The sequence below is a fragment of the Sander vitreus genome, chromosome 5, assembly GCF_031162955.1.
Source record: "Sander vitreus isolate 19-12246 chromosome 5, sanVit1, whole genome shotgun sequence".
NCBI classification, from domain to species: domain Eukaryota; kingdom Metazoa; phylum Chordata; class Actinopteri; order Perciformes; family Percidae; genus Sander; species Sander vitreus.
This window is the reverse complement of record NC_135859.1, coordinates 728,386-744,997: the sequence shown is the minus strand read 5'-3', so window position 1 is coordinate 744,997 and position 16,612 is coordinate 728,386. Positions and strand designations below refer to the sequence as shown.

Sequence of the window (16,612 nt, the reverse complement as noted above, 5' to 3'; positions counted from 1 at the left end):
TCCTATTACTGAACAAATGGACAATCAATTGTCAAACCAATCAAGGGTATGCTATATTTTATTGTACATAAATATTACATCGCAGGAAGGACAACCGTAGATAAAAAAAAATAGTGCAGCTATTGCAAGCCTATGGTGTATGGTTGTCATGGGCTTCCGTAGTATTGTTTTTTTTTTTTACCCGGAAAAACTTTTTGGTCATGTAACGCGTCATTAGGTGCCATAAAGATGGCGGAGTCGGAGGAGGAGGTGGACGTATTGGTCCAGAGAGTTGTTAAAGACATCACTAACGCCTTCAAGAGAAACCCCAACATGTAAGTATAGTTGACTGTGAACATAGCGGGCAGACTGGAGCGGCTCGGTCTATTCCAGGGGATGCCAAGACAAACAACAGCTTGAACCAGCCTCTCAACTGTGTGGGCTTGGACTATTACCTGGAATCAGAGCAGTGCAGGCAAAGTTAGCTGTTTGTTTGTTTTCTAATAGCTAGCTAGATGAAAGGCGTTAGGAACACTTTCCGTGTTCAATAACAAGATAGAATAAACGGTTATTTTGAGTTAACAGTTCTAGCTCGCCCTTTGACGTAAGGCGGCTGTCAAAGCTGCTCCACATTCTTCACGGGCCAGCAACGTTAGCTCATGGTACGATTAATTCATTTAGTATTTAAAAAGTGTCTTTTTGAAATTGCTTCCCGTGCTTCTGTGTAAAGCGGGCTGCTTCAGTCTCTTTAGCAACGCCAGGCTGTCAGGGTTAGCAAATGCTATGCTTTCACGAGCTAACGTTAATATTAGCTTCTGATCTATTCATAATGCAAATGAACGAAGCAGCACTTTAAGCTGGTGTCAAAAGGCTCTCATCATCAATATACTGTAACAATATACATAATTACTATATTCTCTAATTAGTGTAGCGTGAAATAAACGCTGAATTTAGTCTGCCAATGCTTAACGTTACATATTACGTAGAATGTAAACAAACAATTGCATCTTTGCACTGTGAAAATGTATATTACATGATAACACTGAAGAGTGGATAAAATGGTGAATTGTCTTCACAAACAAATGGGAAGCTTTGAAGGAGATTATAGACCGTCTTCCTAAACCACTTTTTAAGTTTAAAATTTCTTTTAAGTTTCTTAAAATGTTGAAAAATCTTAATTTAGAACATGAAGGTAGAGTTCTTGAGGGCTGTGTTAAATTGAGCTATGTGGACCTAATAAACTGGTAACTGGGTGTAATTTAAGCAATAGCTCACAACAGGCCGTGTTATGTTTTCATTATTTATGCCTTTAAATGGGGTTGTGTTAATCGTGTTCACGATAAGATTTCACATGGACACGCCCAGGGTTCAGAATTGGCACCATTTTAAAATATTTAAGTGGCTGGTAGATTTGCTTCACTCACCAGCCAGAAAACAATGGTAATCTATTGAGTGGCTGGTAAAATGTGAACATTCACTAGCCATATGGCTGGTGGATGGAAAAAGTTAATTTTGAACCCTGGACACCCCCTCTTGTGGTATTCATAACCTCTTAATGCGGGGTACACACTACCCAAGAATCAAGCCAATTTTGGGCCTAATTTCCCCCTCCCGACAATGGTCAGCAAAGCCCTAATTTTGTGATGGTTATAAAGATTATCTTGTCAGATGTTTCTGTGATGTGAGGTATGTTAACAAACATCCCACGTTTATCCTAGCTGCACCGATTTCAAATCTATTAAACATGTTCAATATTCACGATCTGCCTGTGCAACAGTGGGAAGACGTTCATCCAGTAGCACCAAGATCGAAAAGTGGCTGATGGTCAGCGCAGCATTTATTTGTGCTCAAACTGCAGACTCTAGCTGCTGTATAGAGCTGGGCAATATATCGATATTATATTGATATTTTGATATGAGACTAGATATCGTCTTAGATTTTGGATATTGTGATATGACATAAGTGTTGTCTTTTCCTGGTTTTAAAGGCTGCATTACAGTAAAGTTATGTCATTTTATGAACTTACCAGACTGTTGTAACTGTTCTATTATTAGTCATTATATCCACATTACTGATGATTATTTATCAAAAATCATATTGTGTAAATATTTTGTGAAAGCACCAATAGTCAACACTACAATATCACTACAATATCGATATTGAGGTATTTGGTCCAAAATATCGTGATATGTGATTTTTCTCCATATCGCCCAGCCCTACTGCTGTATATTGACTTGAATAAAATTGAACTCTCTCTTCTGCTCGAGTCACTCTCTCTCGTCTGCGCACATCGCATCTCCCGTCATTTTCTCTCTCTTGCTTCAGCAGAGTCCACAGAAGGACCTCAAACTGTCCCACCGACATCCAAACCGGCTGTGGTAGATGAGCTGGTGCTAATATTCAAACCTTTTAATTGAACTGTCGCAAATTCTCATTGCTGCCTGTATGAATAGTTTTGATGCAAAACATTTAGGCCTACAGGCTAATATTTTGGCAATTTCGTGTTGTTTATTTGCTTCGCTCCCGGTGTGTAAGGACCTTTTTAAGCACAAAACCCAAAACAGTCCAAAACAAACAATAAAAAGACCAGAGCTGTGCGATTGATGTTACCCTGAACAAGTACAGAAATAGCCTGGAGTACAGAGCCAGTTGAAATGGCTAAGGAAATAAATGGCCCTGTGTCTTGGCTTCTGAGAAAAAAGGTCTTTCATAAATTGTCAGGATATTCCTGAGCATGTGGCTTGATACCCCAAAGGAAGTCACACGTTGTGTTGCCAGAGCAATTCTTCCATGTCCATACACAACAAGTTGAAACCCTCATTCTCAGTGTCTGCTCCCTCAGTGATGAGATTGGTGTGATCCCGTGTCCAGAGGCCCGCTACAACCGCAGTCCCATTGTGTTGGTGGAGAACAAGCTGGGTGTTGAGAGCTGGTGTGTCAAGTTCCTGCTACCGTATGTCCACAACAAGCTGCTGCTCTACCGCCAGCGCAAACACTGGCTGGAGAGGGAAGGTAACTGAACTCGCTCAACATCTACCACAACCAAATCACTCCTAGAGGTTACAGCAGGGTTTCCCCTGCCAACAGCCAGGACCATCTTTTTTAATGCCAAATATCCTTTGTGTTTCCCTTATATTCATTCTGCAGCGGCGCACCGCTCTAACTCCATGAACAAGGTAGCTGTCTGTGGTTAGTTCACGTCTGTAACAGCAGGACAGTCGCATGTGTTCTGTAAACTGCTCAATCAGTTGAAACGTTGTCGGTAGCCTAATGGTTACACACAGGCTTGGTAGTGAAGGACACGCAAGGGATTCGCTGTTGTCGTGTTTTTAGCCGAGCTGGACCAGAGAATATTCTGTTAAAACTATGGCTGCACGATAGGGGCATTGAAATGAATCATTGCATCGTGATGCGGACCTGGACAATGCAGCATCGATGCAGTGACGGACCATAATCAATTACTGTCTACTGATGCTGCTTGTTGATTTTCCATCCGCTGATTTTTTTTGTTTGTTTTCTGCTGTGTTCAGACTCCACTAACATCTAAACATCTCATTGCGATTATTCTGACTGATATTGCGATGTGATTCACGGTATTTGAGGGAATGATCATTTTTGTATCATTATTCTCATTTTCATTGAAAAATATTAAAATGAAAATAAATTAAAATGATTTATAGTGTGATTTCTGCGAGGATCTGTACCAAACGATTTTTGTCTCTAGTCTGTAGGATAGGATTTGTCTCTGCAGCACCACAATACTTCATCCAGAATGGTTTGACACATATTTCGCCTTTAATAAATATTGCACCCCCCTGTGATTTGGACATTGCCCTACTACGATTAATTGTGCAGCCCGAGTTAAAACAGGTCAGTGATGCTGTTTTGCCCCCATTGTTCTTCGTAAATGTTGCTGGAGAGTTGTAATGTAGCGTTTTATGTGGAGTGAGCACTGCCCTGGACACACACACAGCCCTTTAAATGCTACATTGATTGTCAGGAAATGACGGGAGTAACAGGCGAAGAAGCTTTTAAAGTGACACATTTTCTGTGGCTGTGCAAAGTAACCATTAAATATGTGTGGTGGTAGCACTGTTTAGTTACGTCGGTTTCTCTCTGCCATCGCTGGTTAAAGTTAACTTAACTGACATTATAGAAGTCTGCTAAAACTAGCGCAGTGTCAGCTATCAGAGCTAACGTTAGGCTGTGACAGACAACGGCAGAGATAAACAGACTATTTTCTGTTTGGGAGCTCTCGGTGAAGTCAGGAACGCTGTTTCTGTAATGTTAGATGTACGGTAGGCCAGAGTGTGTGGTCAAGCCGTCTGTGTGCACAGAGATGAGGCACTGTTCTGTTTTTCTCTGCTGGTCGCCGTTCTTCAGCATTTAGCGGCAGACTAGAACACTTGTAACGTTAGGCGTAAAACTGTCCCCGTCAGGTCTGGAAGGATTGCATCCCCCAGTACCTATGGTACTGTGGAAAAATGAGTACCGTCACGTTTTTGCCTTGGTACCGAAGTATCTGTTTTCATGACATCCCTACTACATTATTTTACAAACCTAGTCTGGTCTCAAAATTGCAAGTAAAATACAGAAGTTTTTTCTTGTCCCTTAATCTGCCAAAAATATGAGAAGCTAACAGTTCTTGTTTGTGTCCCTCAGCTTTAGCAGATATCACCTGCACTCTGTTGCTGCTTAACCCGGACTTCACCACTGCATGGAATGTCAGGTACAGATACACCCAGTCACAGCAGCCGTCTACAACACAAGTACAGAAATATACAGAAACATTTGTTTTTACGAAAGTCAGCTGTTCATTGTCTAACATCTCTACGCAAAAGACACAATACTCAAAGCTAAACGTAATGAGCCTGGTACATTGGCTGACTGATGTGAACCTTCTATGGAAACCGATATGATCACAACTCAACATGCCACAGTGTGGCTAAAGCATGCTATACAGGACTGACCCTGTGGAAGACAGCCATAGTCTGCTGTGCAGGTCTTTTGTAATGTGTGGCCAATTGTTGTTGCAGGAAGGAGCTAATGCAGTGCGGAGTTCTTAACCCAGAGAAGGACCTCTATCTAGGCAAGCTGGCCCTCACCAAATTCCCCAAGAGCCCTGAGACGTGGATACACCGGTAAGACTCAGCTGCAGAGAACCCTGTTCTTCTCTAAATACTAGAGTTGTGACGAGATCTCGTCCCCACAAGATCTTGCTTGATTAAATTTCTCGTCAAGGTAAAAAGCGTCTCTATATCAGTACACAAGTGCAGAGCAGCAGCAGCCTTGAAATTAGCATAGAAGATCCCCCGCCCGTTCTCCAGAGTTGACTCCGAGTTTACTTTTGCAGAGCGATAGTGGAAGAAAAAAGCTGCCTGTAAAACTCAACGTTGGAGAGTACCGCTGCGGTCTTGCTCTCTCTCTCGCTTACTCGCTCGCTCTCTCTCGCTGGCTCGCTCTCGCTCGCTCGCTCTCTCTCGCTCACTCTCTCTCTGTCTCTCTCTCTCTCTCTCTCTCTCTCTCTCTCTCTCTCTCTCTCTCTAAAAAACAAAGAGAAATGTTCTCCGACCTATAATGGTCATAAATCAATACTAGAGTAGCCTACTTCCTTGTTTAGTACTGCAATTAATAAAATGCAGAGGAGGAGAAAAGAGCATCTGTCTTAACAAAAATCATCTGCTGAGTGTTTGATGGTAATTTATTAGTGCTTTAGAATGTAATCAATATGAAACAATAGTAAAATAAGCTTTATTTCTCTCGGTCTACTGTACAATGACAAATTAAAGTACAAAACATTTGGTCTCAACTAGAATGTTGTAACCTTGGTTCTGTGAGTGAAGAGACTCCACCGTACATATGGAATAAGTAACAGTGTAACTGTAACAGGAGAAAAGCCAGTTATCTGAGTTTGTGGCAAAATCTTTCAGTGCTCAGTTTTCATTTTGGGACTTTCGATTTGAATAAAGGACTATTATGTACTTATTTCTTCGTTGTAGTTTTCTGTAAAATAGTGTTAAAATCTCGTCTCGTCTCAATCTTGTGAACCCATTCTCGTGTCCAATCCCGTGATCTGGGTGTCTCGTCACACCCTACTGAACACAGATCACAAATATCATTGGGCATCGAGAACCGGTTCCAGCTTGGAATCGTTTCACAAATTACGATTCCAATGGATTTTTATTGGAATCATTTGTAAAATTTGGTTTCGAATCCGATCATCGGTTCCAAGGTAATGGAGTTCCCTCACCCTGCATTGTCTCCCTGCAGACGTTGGGTACTGCAGCAGATCCTGCGTCAGTGCTCTGCTGTAGGCCGGAAGCATCACCAGGGTGAAGCAGAGCAGGCTGATGCCGAGAGGAGCCAGCAGCTCAGTGACCATCTGGCCAGGACGCTCCATCAAGAGATGAAGGTGTGCTCTGATGCTGCCTGCCGCTATCCCAGCAACTACAACGCCTGGTCCCACCGCATCTGGGTGCTCCAGCACATGGCCAAGGGCAACGTCAAGGTAGGATCACATGATTTTTTTTCTCCTTTTTTTGTTAATTATAAATAAGGTCTAGGGGCTTTGTAAGTACCATCAAAGTGTCAAAAAGGGGGAACATTTCACAGCATAAATATATGGAGAAAATCATAAATCACAATATTTTTGACCAAATACATCGATGTCGCTTTTCGCCGCGATATCGTAGGGTTGACTATTGGTGCTTTCACAAAAAATGTACACAATTGGAGTTTTGATAAATAATCACCAATAATGTGGGGGTAAAGGCAAATAATAAAACATCTAGAACAGTCTGGTAAGTTCATAATATGACATCACTTTACTGTAATGCAGTCTTTAAAACCAGGAAAAGACAACACTTGTACGTGTATATATCACGATATTGGGATATCCAAAATGTAAGACAATATCTAGCCTCACACAGTATATTGATGTTGATATAATATCCATATATTGCCTAGCCCTAACTGTATAAGTAAACAAAACATTCAAGAAAGAAAAATCTGCCTTGCTCTGTAATACAGGACACAGTACAATGCTCACAGTAGCTGCAGATACTTTAGTCACTGAGCAGTTTTTCAACTACATAAGCATAAGATCAGTAATTCCACCTTCAGTTATCGTGACATGGTACAAGATGAAGTAGAACGGTATTCCCAAGTTACTGCCTCATGGTAAGTGTAACTGGTCTGACCTGATGTAGTCAGGATTACACATGGGGACAGTTGCTTCAGCAATACTTTATGTTGATTACTTTTGTTCGTGTAAGAGCCGTTTTTGTCACTGAGAGGCTCAGATTGTTATTCTGTGTGCCTGGCAACACCAGTGTTGAAAGAAGTATTTAGATCATTTACTTAAGTAAACGTACTAATACCACACTGTAAAAATACTGTTATTTTTAAAGTCCTGCATTGAAAATGTTACTTAAGTAGTATGTAAGTATCATCAGGAGAATGTAGTTAAAGTATTAAAACCTTGTAGAAAGAGTAAAGGACCAACCAGTTGTGTGTTTAATGGTCTGATCATCTCAGCTGGACTTGTAGCCGTTATATTGTTGGTAGTTTACTTTAGAATCAAACATCAGTGTTAAGGGTAGATGTCAAAGAGTAGTCTTGAGCAGATGTAAACACTCAGAATGAGTCGGAGATGAAGTTGAAGAGATGGGATTTTTATTATTTAATTCCCAATTAAGGCCACGGAGGCAAAATAGTGACACAAAAATTAACAAAATTATGGAAAGCAAAATATATACTTTCAAAAAAATAGAGTAAATTGACTTTGGAGTCAAAACAATCACAGAATATTAACAATTGTTCACTAATTGACCTTAAATCAAGTCACCACTCTGAGGACATCCAACAGACTTACGTCCTACTCCCTCAAGTCTTCCGACAGCGCTCCCTCCAGAGCAAATACAACCGCTACTCCTTTATAGCCTGAAGCCCGCCCCTCAAATTGGAACATACCAACACAATACAGTGCAGGAGTGGCTCAGGTGAATAGACCGTAAAAGGCTCAAAACAGTCAAAATGAATACATCTATTAGGCTAGACATTTGCCGAAGATTATTTACATGATTCAGAAAACATTTCACAAAGTCACAAGATAATTTGACGGCTAATAAAATAATTACTTCAAAATTATGGTTCACTTCCTGTTACCCCGGAAGTCCTAGCCTCATTTAAACCTGAGGATTTTGGCAGACTTTCCTTTTATACAACAAAGAGAGCCCATGCTGGTAAGACAAATATCCTGTTACCCTCTATTAGCTTTTAAACTCAATAAACAGACTCTAGATAACAAAGACATAAGTGTTGCGTGATTATTGTAACTGGACAGGTTTGTGAAATAAACTGTATGGTTTTAAACAATAGAAAATGATGTATTGATGGATGTTGCTATAGCATTTAAATCACCGCAGAATTAGATGTTAAATATGTGCGCAAGAAAACGGGATTACTATGTGGAATTAGATGAATGACGTACGCTATGCTTAACAGAACCTATGAACCCAGTATGATAAGTAACAGAGCATATTGACATGCTAACAAAACATATACCGGCAACATTTACACTCAGTCTTTGAGAGAAAATAGGTAGCGCATTGCTACCAAGGCGGCAGCCATACGCCCCGTCACAATCAGATTTTATAAACTACATGTGTTTTGTGTGCAAAAATCAGAATTTGTAAAGTAACCAGCAATTTCCACTGGATGCGTATCGGCTGCGGATCCGCTCCGGAACGTTGGCGGAGTCATTAGGATCCATTAAAGTGTGTGTGTGTGTGTGTGTGGTATGTGTATTTCCGCTGACTGTAGAACGGCTGCGTTCCGACTGCGTCCCAGCTCCGAGCAGATACGCAGAGCTTCTATATTTGCCGGACGCCGGAGAGCTCTGCAGCAATTCAGCACAGGGCAGATAGTGCGGGACAGGAAGTTGAGCACAGAAACAAAATAAAAATCCAGTTAATTTTCAAAATAAAATCCACCGTGCTCACAGCGATCATATTTCCCTGCACTACACCTTGAAAACACAGCTCAGAGTTGTTTCCCCTCTACTCCTCTGGATGGAAACTAACTGTTGTTGGTTTTGTGGTTCTATTCTACGTGAATTCGCGAGATATTGTGGGTCCTCGTGACTACAGCTGTCAGTCATGGCCGCAGCCGTGCCGCAACAAATCCGGACCTGGTGGGTATTGACGGACGGCGGAGCACGCAGCCGTTCCGCAGCAGAGCCGGTCCGCAGGCGTTCTGCATTTAGTGGAAATCCGGAGTAACAAAAGCTGTCAGATGAATGTAGTGGATTATTATATACATTTCTCTCTAGAAAAGACTCAAGTAAAGTACAAGTACCTCAACATCTGTACTGAAGTACAGTAATTGAGTAAATGTACTTAGTTACATTCCACCACTGGACAAGATTATGGAAAGGACCCTACAGAGTAATAAAACATTTTTCTTTACTTTTTTGCTTTATATATAAAGAAATACTGACACAGCGCTGTGGAGATAGGTCTGGCAATGCGAGACTAAATCAATTAATCAATAAAAAAATGATAAATTTAGTTTAAAAGCAATATATAAAAATATAAACAAATAAAAATGATCTGCTGCACAGCTTCAATATTAAAGCGATGAACACGTTAATACTTCAATAATTGCAATCCCATAATATAATATGTATTATTTGGCATGAGTATTTTTCTTCTTTTTTTTTTAAGATTCTTTTTTGGGCTTTTCCGCCTTTTATTTGACAGAACAGCTAGATGAGAAAGGGGAGAGAGAGGGGGAACACATGCAGGAAATTGTCACAGATCGGATTCAAATTTCAAACCCTGGACCTCTGTGTCGAGGCATAAACCTCATTATAGGAGCTGGACCTTTCCTTGTATCAGAGTATCTTTCACCTCTCAATAAATGTAACTACACGTCGCAGCGACGCATGTCACTCGGCCGTGGCTTGGTAGCATTGCATTTCCCCCCCCGACTCATTTCCTGGTTCTCCTTCTCCATCAACAACATGAGATCAAGGAGAGGGTTAACTTCTCCTGCTGCAGATCTCCCACCGTGGTCAGAAAGACCAGAGGAGACGCTTTGTTTCTCTCACTATGACTCTAGAGTCCCTACTCGCTCTGAAGATAATCACCATCACTCTCTCACCTACTCTACCACGCACGCACGCACACACACGCTGACCCTGCTATTCTCTTAAAGGTCCCATGGCATGAAAACTTCACTTTATGAGGTTTTTTTAACATTAATATGAGTTCCCCCAGCCTGCCTATGGTCCCCCAGTGGTTAGAAATGGTGATAGGTGTAAACCGAGCCCTGGGTATCCTGCTCTGCCTTTGAGAAAATGAAAGCTCAGATGGGCCGATCTGGAATCTTCCCTTTATGACGTCAAAAGGGGAAAGGTTACCTCCCCTTTCTCTGTTTTGCCCGCCCAGAGAATTTGGCCCGCCCATGAGAAAGAGAGAGACATCATGGCTTGCAAACAAGCAAAGTGGCAGTTGGTCAAGGCCACACCCCCACCCTCCACCTCCCCCCCCCCTCTCTCCTCCTCAATAGCATTTAAAGCTACAGACACAGAAATGGCACATCCTAAGTAAAGCTCATTGTGGGACTGGCTCTAGTGGCTGTAATTCTGCACCAAGGCTGAATTTCGGGAAAGAGACTTCAGATACAGTATTAGGGGACCACTAAGGTCTATATAAAAGAGACTTCAGATACAGTATTAGGGGACCACTAAGGTCTATATAAGAGCATCCAAAAAGCAGCATGTCATAGGACCTTTTAAAGAGATGCGCTAGAATGACGCAGACAACGTACAAGTATAAACCTCAGGACACTTACATAAGCTACGGCGAAAGCTCTGCGTGGAGCCTCGGCAGAAGCATAAATCCTGCTTAATTTGAAGACATGACAAACTCCAAATGATGTCTTGGATTTGCTGCTTATGAGTCCTCTGCTCCCTCCCAGGTGTTCCATGATGAGCTGTCGTCGATGCGCCTCTGGGTGTCCATGCATGTGTCCGACCACAGCGGCTTCCACTACCGCCAGTTCCTGCTTAAGGAGCTGATCACGGAGCTCTCCCAGACTCCAGCTTCCACCCCACCCAGTTCGCCCCAGCGCCGTCACAGCCCAGTTCCCGACAGCACCTCCCCCCCTCCCAGCCAGGGCCCGGCCAATGGGGAGCTGTCGGGGGCGGAGGCCACAGCAGAGGAGGACAGGCAGCTACTTCAACTCTTCCACCAGGAGGTGGAGCTGTGCTCAGACCTGATCCAGTCCTTCCCTGGTCACGAGACACTCTGGAGTCACAGGTAAGGCCACACAGGGGAACAAAACACTAGACAGTTGTCATTTCGCAGTGGCTTATTATGAGACTACCGAGACCCAAACGCACTGCAAGCAATAACTGACACGCCTCATTTGATGCTCCTATGGTGCACTCTAGGCATCAGATTTGAAGTGCCAACACCACAGAACCAGCGATATTTTAGAAAAGGTAACGGACCATGACGGACAGGGTCGTAAAACTTCCGTCATAATTAGAGCTGGGTACCGAATTCAATACCTTTTTAGGCACTGACCGAATCTCCTCTATAGTATCCAGTATTGAAAAATGCCATGTCATTTAATACCCAATTTCAATACCTAACGCTGCCTTCCCACTGGCACTTGAAATCAGCTCCGTAATACGCAATACGCCCCCAGCGGACGTCGTACTACACCGTTGAAAAGCTTCGAAAGCGACTCACAAAAATGGCGGAGAGACTAGAAGGACTGATAAGTGTCTGAATGTACGATTCTCTATGACCTCTCTTATACAGATATAAATAGAAAGGCTGCTGCGTGGAGAAAAGTTGCCCAGGACGTTGTCATATCGGTATAATGTCAATAGTTCGATGTCTGTTGCTAGCTAACCAATTAGCATTAGCAGGTTTGTTTATCAGTACCATAGTAACGCTAACTTCCGCTGGAATTGTCGACTAGGAACCGTCCGTAGCCTTTCGCAAGAGTTCAATTTTTTTTAACGCATCCGGATGACCAACTGACACGTTTTTTTTCGCACCGGACTCGTTCGGACCCATTCGCATGTGGTCTGTGAACCTCCACAGGAAATGAATGACTTCCAGTCGTTTCGAAGCCGTATCGCAGCTGATTTCAACTGCCAGTGGGAAGGCGGCGTAAGGAGTATTTTATACTACCTAAATTTCTACTGTTACTCCACTACATTGTCTGACAACTATGGTCACTAGTTAGTTGACAAATAGAGATTTTTCATGCAAAACGCATGATAAACTTATTTAAATATGATGCTTTAACTGCAAAACAATTCATTTTTGTCTTGATTCCTAAAATCAAGATAACAAAAAAAAAATGCTAATCAAAGTGTATGTAAACTAAACTATGGGTATACCTTTTAGAGGACGACCGATTTTTTTTTTTTTGGCCAATATCCCAGTATATCAAGCCGATTTAATAGGCAGGCGCATCAATTTTTTCATTGAAAAGTTTATTTGACAAAGTTTTTCTTCTTACCTGTTTCATTTATTTAATATGATTTTCATACATTTATACAATATACAGTATGTTTTTACGTTATACATTTTTAATTGAAGTATACAAGTGTAGATTGGTGAAGTGTTCAATAAATGTTTTTGTTGAGAAATTCTGTGTATATTAGGGTTACATTTTATCTTTCAAATAGAGGTTTAAAAACAAGCACATATCGGCCAAATATATCGGCCATCAGCTGACCCTGATTTCTAAAGATCGGCATCGGCCAGAAAACCCGTATCGATTTACCTGGCCGGGTTACCTCTAATACCTTTAGCCATATAGTGTATTGTACAGGACTTTTCTATAATAAGGTGTTGGATGTACTGTATGTTTCCACCCCTCCCAGGCGGCATGTCTTCTACCTGTGGCACCACTGGAGGATGGAGCACCACTGCAGCAGCAATGGAGGCAACGCGTCGGTCCGCCTTAACAACAGTGACCCCACGCTGGCCGAGGTCGGCGCTCAAAGCTGCGCCAGCAGGGGGGAGAGTGTGAACGGACAGGGGCATGCTAGTGACGCTATGGAGGTGGACGGGGCATCCTTGCCTGACCCGCGGGACAACAAGCGACTGAAGAGAGGCATCCTGCTGCCAGGCCCCCCCTCCCTGCTGCCAGGCCCCCCCGCCCTGCCCTCTGAGCACAGCTTTGTGAGCGGTGTCCTGGACAGCTGCGGGAACCCCGAGCAGAGACGTTTCGCCCTGGCATACAGGAAGTGGTTAGACACTGTCATTGATCAGCAGCCTTGAGAGAGAACAGTTAGCCCACCAAGCTCTCTCAACATTGAAGTTGCCTGTAGACACAGATTTAGGATCAGCTTCCCTACCTGTAGCGCTGACTTTAACCAATAGTGCTTCAGATGCAGTGATGACTTTAGAAACCAGTCCCAGGGCAGCTCCTGACAGTGGGGAGGGAGGGTAAGGCGGTTTTAACGACATCCCGTCTGTTCTTCCTCTGAAACATCTGGATTCTCCTGAGCTTGATCTGAGCCAGTACCCCTTCAGAACGGAAATCTGCACACACGGAGCCTGTTGGCTCGCTATGTGTCTGTTGGTAGATTCTCATGCCTCAGCTCCAATTGCCACTGCTTTTGTGTTTTAGTGCCAGTTTGGCATTTATCTGCACATATTACTTTGTCTGTTCAAATATTTCAGCAAAGAAACTAAATGAATCACACGTGTTGGGCCTGATTGGTTGGAATGCCAAAATAGCCAGTACTATTTAAATGAATAAGCCATTAAATAATAATATGAAATGAATAATCATATGACTAAAAAGAGTAGGATATATACATGACCCAATAAAGTGTAACAAAATACAAAACATTGTTAAAACTTCATTTTTTTTAATAGTTATTTCATCTTTATTTTTTACAGTAATTTTTATTGGTAGTTAAGTAGATGTATTGGAGTTTTGTTTCAAACATCCTCTCTTTACAAAAGTCAGATTTCTCAAGTGATTGGCTAAAAGCTGAGGGGGCGGGGAGTGGAAATGGGAAAATGAAATAAAAAATAATTTAATAAGAGGCATTTTCAGCTATAATGTAGGGGAAATTAATTTCAATACAACTGGTCACTATACAAGTAATGAAATATCATTTCACAATTACATTTTATTTATTCATGTTTGTTTTTAATTTGATTGGCCCTTTTGGAGTTAATGAACCCTTTATTAGATTAGAATGGAATGACAGCGGCTCTAATTGAATCCCATTGGAAGCCTCAGGTTCCCTCGTCTTTAATGATTGGTTGAAATGGCCTCAGCCCTCCCGTGTTGCAGGTGTGAAGCACAGCCAGACTCCTGTTCTTCTTTCAACTTCTATAGATTTCCATTCTGAAGGTGGTGACATTTATTAACCATGTCATTTTTTTCTCTTTGTCTTTTCTTGTGTTGGTCCTTGGTTGCTGCTCCTGCTCCATGTTACTGGTGAATATTGTCAGTATGTCCTAACTATGTAGCTAAGCACTAAGTTACAGTAGCTTACAACAGAAAGCCAAAAAGCTAGTTGTTAGCTAAATAACAGGTTATATATGTTATATAAAAATAACAGGTTACGTTGCTAACTTGCAAGTCTTACCTTCTGACAACCTGAAGCACTAAATCTATAGGCAGAGAAATGTTAGCTTTAGCAGTTCAGCGGTACTGATGTTTGACTCTGAAGGATAGCGTGCTAGGGGAGTTACCCCCCCAACATTCACTGGTGCTACATGCTGCCATTTCTACAACTACTTCCTCTGTTACAGGTGTGTAGTGTGCAACAGGTGAACACTGAACAGCACTTTGGACTAATTGATGATACTATTTGTGGGGTATTATTGCTAAACTATTTTTGAAATATTGTCTGTTATTTTGCACCAGGCTAGTTAACCGTAGTCCTAGCTGCTTTATGTCACTACCTTGTACAAAAATAGAGGTAACCTCAAAAAGGTCAGTCTACATTCTGTCTAGAATAACTTCTAGCACTCCTTTAAAAGTTGTAACATGCTGTATCTGCACAGTCCATCCCTTCAATGATGTAGAAACTAAAATAGATAGCTCCTCCCACCACATCGTCTCATCTATATTAATAAGGGAAGAATGGTATTCTTGAATTTGAATCTAAACCAATCTGAAGTCACCTGCGTATTCCAGATAGTTGCCTAGAAAATATATTCAGGACTGCAGTTTGAATAGGATCCATTGTTCTGTTGCCCAACAATGTTACAAGTTGTTGAGGGTTGTCAATGACACTATCAGTACACAAGTGAACAAATGCACACATTTACACGGATGATGATGATGTTCCATCAGTGTAGCCATGGGCACATTAGCATTCACTATATGTACTATGTGGTCACATCTAAATGGCGTCCCAGTGGGCCCTTGATCCAGTTTGGGTGCCATCACGTATTTATGTCAAGGTTAAATTGGATTGCCTACATTGGCTCGTTCTTGAAGACAAAATGGTGGATTTGAGGAGACCGAAAATTCTGCTTTTTGTTTTCAGTGGCCACTGTGCACAGGCTGGCTAGCCAAAATGACCTAGCTCCCATTACACTGTCTCCATGTTCTTCCATGTAACCCTTAGCTTCTCTTAGAAACTACAGTGTCAGAGTTATGAAGTAAAGATGCTCTATCACCTCAAATCACTGTGTACAGGACCATAGATAATCTTGAAACTAGTATTTTTGGGCCATGTATTCTTTTGGCTTGTTCATCGAGAACGTGTGCATATCAGAACTATATTGTGTGTGTGTGTGTGTGTGTGGGGGGGGGGGGATTTTACCAACCTTGCACACCTATACAAAAACTTTGAATACAAGACTATCTATGCAGATTTTTTTTTTTAAAGGTTCAACAAGCTTTTAAAAAGAATAATGTAGCTTCTGTTTTTTTAATTTATTCTTCTGTTTATTTCAGTGGAGGCTGTGTCCTTCATGAATAATTCCTAGCATCTCATTAATTTTCTATTTATTTATAGAATCTTTTATCTTCACTTTCAGTGTTTTGTCATCTGCTTACCAAGACAATAAAGCTCATCGTGTGTGTGTGTGTGTATGAGAGACATTGGCCTCTATTCAATTCATGAATTTGAATTGACTCCGCCCCACAGGAAGTTGAATTTGAAGTGGAATTAAACCTCATTTCCCAGTTAGCCAGTGTGTTATTAATCACTGGAGACCGTTTTCAACACGTTTCATCCAGTCCTTCCAGCTGCAGAGTTAGCTGCTGCTAGGCTAACGCAAGTCAACAGTATCTGCTAGCCTGCCACTAAAAACAGTCTTACCCGCTCCACAGTACACCCGAGGCTAATACCTTATAACTCCAGACTATCTATGTAAATGTCTGTTGATAGAATAATGTTAGAAATAAAACTACCCTTGCATCGCATTGCAATAGTTGTACTTTGTTCCCTGTAGTTGGTAGCATAGGCTACAGCAGCGGTGGAGTGATATTACCCAGGCTACTGAGAAAGCCGGTTTCCATGACAATCACACAAGTTTATTTACCTGCCGCTGCAATTTGCATGTAAACTGTCCGAGCTTACATGACTTTTCTGTCAGCAATTACCTAAAGTTAGCGGTTAGCC

General features: G+C 41.8%; 1 protein-coding gene across 2 annotated transcripts; it reads left to right on the top strand.

The window, feature by feature from the left end:
* The first annotated feature begins 203 nt into the window (after positions 1-203).
* Positions 204-16,070, top strand: ptar1 (protein prenyltransferase alpha subunit repeat containing 1). Of its 2 annotated transcripts, none has more exons than XM_078249953.1 (7): positions 204-314; positions 2,822-2,991; positions 4,642-4,708; positions 5,016-5,120; positions 6,250-6,487; positions 10,963-11,303; positions 12,893-16,070. In XM_078249953.1, the coding sequence occupies exons 1-7, from the start codon at positions 229-231 to the stop codon at positions 13,290-13,292; spliced, it is 1,407 nt and encodes a 468-aa protein (XP_078106079.1). In that variant the 5' UTR covers positions 204-228; the 3' UTR covers positions 13,293-16,070. The 2 variants fall into 2 exon arrangements, with proteins under 2 accessions (XP_078106079.1, XP_078106078.1); XM_078249952.1 differs by having other exon boundaries at positions 2,807-2,991.
* The last annotated feature ends 542 nt before the right edge of the window (positions 16,071-16,612 follow it).